General features: G+C 40.7%; 2 protein-coding genes across 4 annotated transcripts in view; one reads left to right on the top strand and one right to left on the bottom strand.

The window, feature by feature from the left end:
- Positions 1–890, top strand: part of fzr1b (fizzy/cell division cycle 20 related 1b) — a 6,126-nt gene extending 5,236 nt beyond the window's left edge. For both annotated transcript variants that reach the window (XM_005935643.3, XM_005935644.3), the window contains exons 13-14: positions 435–527; positions 634–890. In XM_005935643.3, the coding sequence (XP_005935705.1) occupies positions 435–527; positions 634–675 (135 nt within the window). In that variant the 3' untranslated portion in view covers positions 676–890. The remainder of the gene's footprint in view (positions 1–434; positions 528–633) is intronic.
- Position 891: 1 nt separating this feature from the next.
- LOC102293011 (importin-13) overlaps positions 892–8,718 on the bottom strand; it is a 19,834-nt gene continuing 12,007 nt past the window's right edge. For both annotated transcript variants that reach the window (XM_042226177.1, XM_042226176.1), the window contains exons 8-21: positions 7,389–7,536; positions 6,996–7,177; positions 6,889–6,915; positions 6,569–6,703; positions 4,351–4,497; positions 4,115–4,195; positions 3,894–4,031; positions 3,690–3,786; positions 3,566–3,618; positions 3,418–3,484; positions 3,250–3,308; positions 3,067–3,156; positions 2,761–2,942; positions 892–1,635 (exon numbers count right to left, since the gene is read on the bottom strand). In XM_042226177.1, the coding sequence (XP_042082111.1) occupies positions 1,542–1,635; positions 2,761–2,942; positions 3,067–3,156; positions 3,250–3,308; positions 3,418–3,484; positions 3,566–3,618; positions 3,690–3,786; positions 3,894–4,031; positions 4,115–4,195; positions 4,351–4,497; positions 6,569–6,703; positions 6,889–6,915; positions 6,996–7,177; positions 7,389–7,536 (1,500 nt within the window). In that variant the 3' untranslated portion in view covers positions 892–1,541. The remainder of the gene's footprint in view (positions 1,636–2,760; positions 2,943–3,066; positions 3,157–3,249; positions 3,309–3,417; positions 3,485–3,565; positions 3,619–3,689; positions 3,787–3,893; positions 4,032–4,114; positions 4,196–4,350; positions 4,498–6,568; positions 6,704–6,888; positions 6,916–6,995; positions 7,178–7,388; positions 7,537–8,718) is intronic.

Below are 8,718 nucleotides of genomic sequence, written 5' to 3' on the forward strand. Positions count from 1 at the left end.
ACCGTTTAAGCACCGGCACCGTTTCAAAAGTACCGGTTTGGCACCGGTATCGGATAAAACCTAAACGATACCCATCCCTAGTAGCAACATGCCGAAGTAAAACTGTGCAAGAATCACTCTGTGTTACATTTAATGGACATTAAGCTAGGGATGCATTTAAATCCTGCGGTCTGCTTCCATTAGTGAATTCCACACTTCACTGTTGCATTATTTTTCACAGTAATAAAGAGGTAATTTGTGGTATTATGTAAGTAAAGAAGCTGATTTTATAGTATGTCTTCGTACCAGTTAAAGCTCATGCCTGTGCTGTTGTTCTTACTGCATTCAGTGCATGTAAATCAAAAACATTTTGAGAATATTAAAGGATCTCAAAACTGTCTTTGTAACTGTCCTGTTAAATCTCTCACGTGCCACATTTTTTTCTGCGCTCTCAGGCTGTGTCACCAGACGGGGAGGCCATCGTCACAGGAGCGGGAGACGAGACACTACGATTCTGGAACGTCTTCAGTAAGACGCGCTGTACCAAGGTAGAGTAAATTATCCGAGAACTTTATATTCTTAATTTCTGAAAATGAGTAAAACTTGATGCATTTTAATGTGCTTCACACTGTTTTGATGTATTTCTCTTCCCAGGAATCAAAGTCAGTACTTAACCTCTTCACGAGAATACGATAGTAAACGGCCCGGGGGTCGGGACGGTCCTCTGGAGGAGCCTGCCGGGGTGTGGCTGTAATACACAGAGTCAAACAACGACACTCAGACTAGCCTCGCCGCACAAACTCTCATCCTTTTCTACAAAAGGATGGAGGCAAAACTTCGACGGACAACTGCCATCCCTCACAGTGATGTCACCGATTCCAGAAAAAAATAACACACACACAGAAACAGCAGTCTTTTGTCACAATTTGTTGTCTGCTTATCAAGTTGATCTCGTTCTTTTTTTGTTGTTGTTTTTTCCCGTTGTGAAAAGTGATCAAGTCGTTTTCTTATCTATCAGCAGAAGTACACCTGTGCAAGAGTTCTAAGCTAAATAATGTAATGTAAGATGTTTTTAAGAGGCGCTCCTTTGTAACAGAGAGAAGATAAAGCCTGACCTGGGTGGTTTTCTTTCATTAGATAATGTGTGAATATGATCTACAGCAGTATGCAACAGAAGAGGGAACCACAAATAAGTGAACAAACACGACCGGTTGCTCAGGTGGCTGCAGCAGAGTTTCATGTGTTTATTGTTGTTTTGTCAGTGTTCATAGACACGAAGCACAGGTTTGGAACCTTGCGCATTCCTGCCTATAGATACGAAAATGCCACCCTGACTCTTATCTCATTTTATCCTGCTTTGGATATTTTATTAAAAAATATGTCGCACAGAGACTCGATTATCTTATAAGTGTCCACTCAGTGTGTCTGTGGGAGCGTCTTGTTTTCCAGTCGTGCTTTCTTAAGTCTCATTTAGCACCAAAGCGTTTCTGAAAGCGAGGATGAGCTGTGGGCCTTTCTCAAAGACCCGGTGAGGAAGTCGGATGCAACGCTGGCAGCTCCGACTAGTAATCTGAGTATCCAGAGCCCTGCGGACCTCGGCAGAGCAAAGCGAACTCCTTCACAATCTCCTTAACGCGACGCTTGTTGGTTTGTTCCCTTAGAGAGGGAAAAAAAAAGAGAACAGATTTGGCTGTTGGACAGATTTGTATTTGAAATCATCTCCAAAGCTCATTGATCATAAAATGTCATTTTATAAATGGGCCAAACATCATAAAGTCATGTCTCACATCCTAATTTGGCATCAGTAATGTTTCGAATGCGTTCACATTACATGCTGATACTTTTGTGTCTTTATCGTGGAATGAAACAAGTTTGTAACACAGCAAAACTACAGACAACACATTTAAAAAGTTTTTGTTATTAACAATTATTTTTAATGTATACAAACACCAAGTCTGTTTTGTTCCATTTTGCCATCGATGAACATTACACTTCGGTCCATGATCTCTTGGACGATACAGCTTTTGCAGTTTTGCCTCTGAACGCCAGCACAGTGGATTTTAAATCAAGCAATAGAGATGTAATTAAAGGGCAGACTTTCAGCTTTAATTCGAGGGGTCTTATAAACGTTTTGCATTCACTCTTTATTAATTACAGCCATTTTTAGAGGCTCAAAGAGAGATTGGAAACTGACTGACAGCAGTATCCTGGTCAGGTGAGGCTTGTTTCATTGTTATTTCATGACAAATGAAGCAGACAGATTATCTGAAGTTGACTTTGTATTTTATATCTTTTGACTGTAATTTTAAATATGAAGCACAAGGAGAAGTCAGTGCAAGTTGGTGAGGACACCATTAGGCTGAAAAACTTAAATAAACCTATCAGAGAGAGAACAACTTTGAGAGGTGTAAAATCTACTGTATGGTTTATTTTTAAAAAGCAGAGGAATGCACTGGACAGCTAACCGACACCAGAAGACCACATGATGACTAAATACTTTCATGGTCAGGAAAAACGACTCGACAGCATTCTCAATGTCTACAATCAAGACACACTTTCATGAGTGGAAATGCAGAGCATTTACAACAAGGCGCAAACCACTGGTTACATTCAAAATGTGTTAAACCCTCGAATTAAAGCTGAACCTCTGCTCTTGAGTCATATCTTGACTGATTTAGAAACCACGGTGGTGGAGAACAGAGGAAAAACTACAAAACAATAAACAACTTGTCCATTAATTGAATAGGTAATACTTCTCTACCACTTGGTGCTGTACTTTACCTTAGAAGCTGCTGACTGAAGGTGTGTTTCTGCTCTGCAGTGAGCTGGGCACAGGGGAACCCTGGGGTCTGCAGTGTTTCTTTAAGCCACTGAGACAGCAGGGCCGGGCAGTGCCTGCTTAGATTGAGCAGCACCTCAGAGAAGTGCTCCGTCAGACTGCTGGGAGACTCACCTCCAACCGCCTGAGAGAGGAGGAAAAATGTACAATATGTTAGCATTAAAAGACAAATTCAGTGCCAGAATGAAAAAAGAAACCCATGGGTTTAACGAATTGAGGTGGACGCTCCGATACTGTCACTAGTTTACCTGCAGAACGGTCTCTGTCAGGAGCTTTCCATCCCTCTGCAGCACATCACCAAATGAGGGCATGTCTTTACAGCGACTCAGGAACTCTGTCTGCCAGGAATAGGGTAGAAAAGGTGAGAAATTCAGTTCTGACAAGAAACATGATGTTATATGAAAGTCTGCACATTTTTTGCCTCAGCTTACAAAGAACTGGCTGGCAGCTTTTACTGTGGGTGTCTCTGGAAACTTGAGTGACAGAATCCCTGCAGACAAACATGACTGATTCAGTGAGTGACTCACACAAAGGCACTTTTGCAGGAACTGTAAAAACAATGTAAAATTTTCTTTTCATGAGCATGCGGTGATACTCACCACAGTAAAACAGTGCTTTCACATTGAACTGCTCAGACAGATACAAATCAGGCTTCCTTTTAAGAATCTAACAGACGAGAAGACATGGGTGTTGTAGTCAAACAATGAATTTCTTTGACGCTCCTAAACTCGCACGGCTTCCACCAACCTGGGCGTGAAGGTCCATAAACGATTCAGCAATGTCAGGATGATCTCTCGGACCTGCCGAGCAAGCACACGGTAAGAAAAGCCCTGATTCAAAAGAGGTGCATTTCCACGCAGCCTCTTATTACCTTGCTGAAATATAGTGAGCGTGGTGGATGTTAACACTTCAGTGAGGCTTCTGATGTGAGGGATGTGATGCTCCTCTCCAGCAAATATGTGAACCATCTTTAAAACATACAGAAACAAAGAGACTGACATCTGAGCCTGCGAGAGTCTGTGTCAGAGTCAGAGGAGTAATACTTTAACTCTGGCCTGTGTATGCGGAGGTGTACCTGCCGAGCCAGGTCCAAAGCCGAGGCTTGTGGGAAGGCGCTATAGATCTCCCCCAGCATCTCTCCCAGCTGAGGAACCATGGGTCCAAAATCATGTAGGAGGGTTTGAACTGATTTATCAAAAACCCCACACACTGCCTGGTAGAGGGGGGCGCAGTGGGCATGTGTGAGTCATGAAACGCACATACACACGTTTATGCAAGAGGTGAAAACCCTCCTACCTCTACCACCTCCGAGTCATGGAGCCATTTGCTGAGGATGGTCTGGATCAAAGTGAAGACTTGTTGTAGCACAACGACCACCTAAGTTTACGAAAAAAAGAAAAGAATAGTTTTTAATTAAAAAATATTAGCATAAGAAGTTCTATATATGAACTTTAACACTTTGTACCCACAGGCATAGTGGGTTTTCTAACTGTTCTCTGCTAATCAAGCTGTTGTTTTTCCTCTGAACTTACTGGGTTTTGCGTGCTCTGGGGGACTGGGAGTCTGGAGCTGGCTGCTCCCTCTAAGCAGTCTGCCTGCCGATTGATGTCCAGAGTGGTAAAGAGACTGGCCAGCATCCCCACAATGTGGATGATGCTCTGTTTATTAGTGGGATTCAGCTGTGGGGAGAGAGAAGGTACATGGGTCTGATATGTACAGCGCAAAGCTTGAAAAGCTTAAAAAATAAAGGACAAGTAACTGTCAAGTGTCAGAGTGAAGCCGCTGCTGTTACTGTAAAAGCTGTGTTAAGAATCTGAGTGTGAAAAGATGTTTTTAACATCTTAACTGACAAACTGTGCATCGAAATGCATTTTATCTGTACTCTAACAACTCTGGATTACTTGCTGTGCTCTATTTGCAAAGGAAGCATTGTTACTCTTTCTAAATGTGGATATGTTATATAACAAATGACTGTTGCTCAGGTGGCTGCAGCCCTTTCATCGCTGTTTTCACTTGTTTGTCAGTGCTTTAAACTGGAGGGAGGACGTGAGTGGAAAAACGCTGATGTCACATTCACGCAGGATTGTGCAACAGTGCAATCAAAATGTGATGACAGCTGTGGGGTTGCCCCCATCAGTTTGAATTTAAAAAAACACTCAGACGCAGAGCTGCCAGGTGATGCAGAACTGCTTCAGAAAAACAGAAAGTTTTTCTTTTTTCTCTCATGAAGTAAATGATGAACTAATCAAACTAATCACACTAATATCTCTTTTACTTCAGACCAAATTGTCACCAGCATTAAAAAAACAGCAAGGTCACCCAAACAATTCGTAGGCACCAGCACCTCTTCTGTAATTGTTGATTCAGTATCACATTTGTATCAGTTACAATGTAAGAATTTTCACTGTTAAAATAAAGGACGAGACTTGCCAAAAAAATACAGTACTATGCTTTATATAATAGAAGCTTACCAGTATAATTATCAGTACAACTGTATGTATCTGTATCTATCATGCAATGCAGAGTCTTCACTGTTGATTAGTGTTTGCACTCCATCCTGGCATTTACATACAATGATGTGACAAAGAAGTTGTCCACAGGACTCTCTGCAGTCCTGTGGACACTGAATCAAGGTGCTTCAGTGTCTGTGGACACTGAAGCACCTTGATTCTTTCCTTTTGCAGTTAATCTGTTTTAGATTTGCTGCTGTGTTTGGGATCATTGTCCTGTTGCATGACACAGGTTGGGCCAAGCTTTAGCTGTCAGGCAGATGGCCTCACATTTGTCTCTGGAATACTTTGGTATGCCTACGAGTTCATGGTCGACTCATTGACTTCTGCATGGTCCTGTAGGTGTGAAACATGCCTAAATCATCACTCCACCACCGTGCTTTAGCGCTGGTATGAGGTATTTGTGCTGATATACTGTGTTTGTTTTTTGACAAACATGATGATGTGCTCTATGGCCAAACATTGTTTGTTTGAATTAGGACATTGTTCTAGAATTTCATTGGTTTGTTAAATTCAATTTTTTCAGATTGTGAATAATCGTTCTCACTGTTTAATGACGGACGTCAGATTGTTTGGAAATAGTCTTGATGGGCAGCTATAATTGCTTCTCTAAGATTATTGCTGGCTGCTTTCGTGTTTGCCGTTGTGTTAGCACACACCTGAATGTTTCAGAGCAGCAAACTGCCAAACCTGCTGCTTTTATAGAGGTGCTCACACTTGCTGATGATCAGCTAATCACACGATGATGTGATTAGCAGCACTTAGCAGTACCTGTCACTTTAATTCCTGTGGTTGTATTAAGGATGGACTCAGTTTTTCACATGACTGCATATCGATATGGTTTCACTCAAATTGCACTGATGACGGTTTGTAGCTGAAACGTGGATTGAACATTGAGAATTTATACTAATAGGTAAGTGATGGTGTTTTGTCTGCTATGTGTTATTAAGACTGGTCACCCTATACAGAAAACACTGGAATAAACCATTACAGACTATTACAATACTACCCCACCCCCACCCGCCCACATTTACACATATACAAACACACTCAAAATAAACCAGACACTAATATTCTGTAGAAAATATACAAATACTGCTGCTCTTACTTTTTTCTCAAAGGCTTCAGGATGTTCTATATTCAACTGGATTTACAAAGAATTGTAAACTATAGCATTTCCTGTATTTTTTTTAAACATCAATTTACTAAAGCATATAATTATTATTATTTTTACATTTACCTCCTGCTGGGCCAGTGTATCCAGCTGCTGGATGTGAGGCGTGATGAGTGAGTGCAGTCTCCCTAAAATCTCCTCTGATGGCAGGGCAGACAGCAGGAAACCCAAACCCTGCATCAGCCACATGCACTGGCTGCTCTGCACACACACACACACACACACACACGTCTTAAACACTTACTGTTATTAATTAACACACACACACACACACACACACACACACACACACACACACACCTAATAAATTCCACCCTCCCTCAGACAGGGAGGTGATATGGTCTGTGTTTCAAAGTAACTGTGACTGTTTAAGGTTAAGAACTCACCTTGTGGACTTCTTTAACCAGTACATCCTACAAAAGCACAGTAAACAAATCACTGCATGGTTTAAAAACCCTGATTACGTGTTGCTGTGTATTTCTCTGTGTCTGACCTGTGACACCGTCAGGATGTTCTGAGCGTAGGGGCCGAGGTCATACCGGCACTCCCTGCAGATCCTCTTCAGTGTAGATACACTAGACACAGACAGCTCTGGCTTTGCAAGGCCCTGAAGCACCATAGGCAATATGCCACCCAGCATCACTGGGTGGTCAGCCAGCCACTCAGCAAGTGAGCCTGTTCGACGAGGGATGTTAAATTTCCGTTTGAGCATAAACACAAATCACAATCACAAATCTACGATCGTAAAAGAGAGCCGAGCAACCAAAGATCTGTTACAACAGACTAAGCAAGAAAAAGAGAAAATAAGAATTTTCTTTTAAAATAGGCATAACTTCTTACTATGAACAAGGATAATATCATGCAGGTGTCTGAACATACACTGTACCTATTGTGTACATCACAGTGTCGGCTAGCAAAATGTTGCTGATGTTGATTCTGGGGATCAGACCAATAAGACCGGGAATAACATCAGAGTAGTTCACGTCTATGGTCTCAGCTATGGACTGGAAGCCAAACAACAGCGCCTCAGTGTCCTGGAGATGGAAATAAACAAAGTCTGGTGTTAGAGACGACATGAAGCATTCCAAATTGCATATATATAGAACTAGCTTAGCAGCTCAGATTCTTTTATTTTATTTGTATAATTAAACTTTCTTGCTGTTTTTATAATTGTTTTTTTAATGATAATTTATTGTATTCATTTATTTTATATGTGGATTTTTCTGTTTGGCATCTGTTGTGGACAGTAAAGGATGTCTCTTTACTGTGCATATGACAATAAAACTTGTAATTTGAAAAAAAAAAGAGACTCACAGCAATCAAAATTAAAAAAAGAATGAAAATAAAGTAAGAATTTACTTCAACAACTGGTAAAACACGATGTTTGTAAAAGCTCTTAAACACAACTAAGCTGAGATGATAGAAACAAACAGTCTGTTACACACACAGTCAAATAACAAGCCACACATTCAGGAGCTGTAATATGTTTAATAGATCTGTTAAAACAAGTTATGTAAAAGCAACTATTGACTATAAGGCTCAAAAGATGAGATTATTTTGAATGGTCAGACTCACAGCAGTTGTAAAGGTGTAGACTTATTCCTCTAAATCATAAGTACAACTGAATAATTAAAACAATAACAATATCCCTAATACTCAGTGAAACATGCTATTTACTTCAGTTCTCTATTCCTAATGCTTAATGAAGTAGGAGTGGATCATGGTGAATTGTGCTATAGTTAGCTCTGAATACTGCTTTGAAGTGCTTGAACACTCAAGATAACAAGTGTGGGCTCTAGGAGAGAGCAAGGAGGCTGTCCTTTCTCCTGCAACATTAACAATGCTACCTTTCAGTGTCAGTCACTTTCTCTGTAGGTGGCTCAGCTGAGCACAAATCTTTTGTTCAGTCAAAGAAAGACTAATATCGGCCCCTGATGGACACCTGGAAGATCTTATTTTTTGTTCTAAGAAGCAAGCACCAAGAATGGGTCACTAAAGCGGCCGGCACCACAGTTTTATAGAAGGACAGACTGAAACAACCAAATCTATTTGTGAACTAATTTACAATTTAGTTAACACACATATGCAATAACTGCAGGTTCATTACTACAGGTGAAACAACTTTTACAGTCTTATCAGTCATCAAAGATTAATTTGCAGTTTTAGCTTAGTTCATAGATGGATATATATATATATATACATATATATTAGGATTA

This window comes from Haplochromis burtoni, unplaced genomic scaffold, assembly GCF_018398535.1.
Source record: "Haplochromis burtoni strain Fernald_Lab_line unplaced genomic scaffold, NCSU_Asbu1 Contig_199, whole genome shotgun sequence".
In the NCBI taxonomy this organism is placed as follows: domain Eukaryota; kingdom Metazoa; phylum Chordata; class Actinopteri; order Cichliformes; family Cichlidae; genus Haplochromis; species Haplochromis burtoni.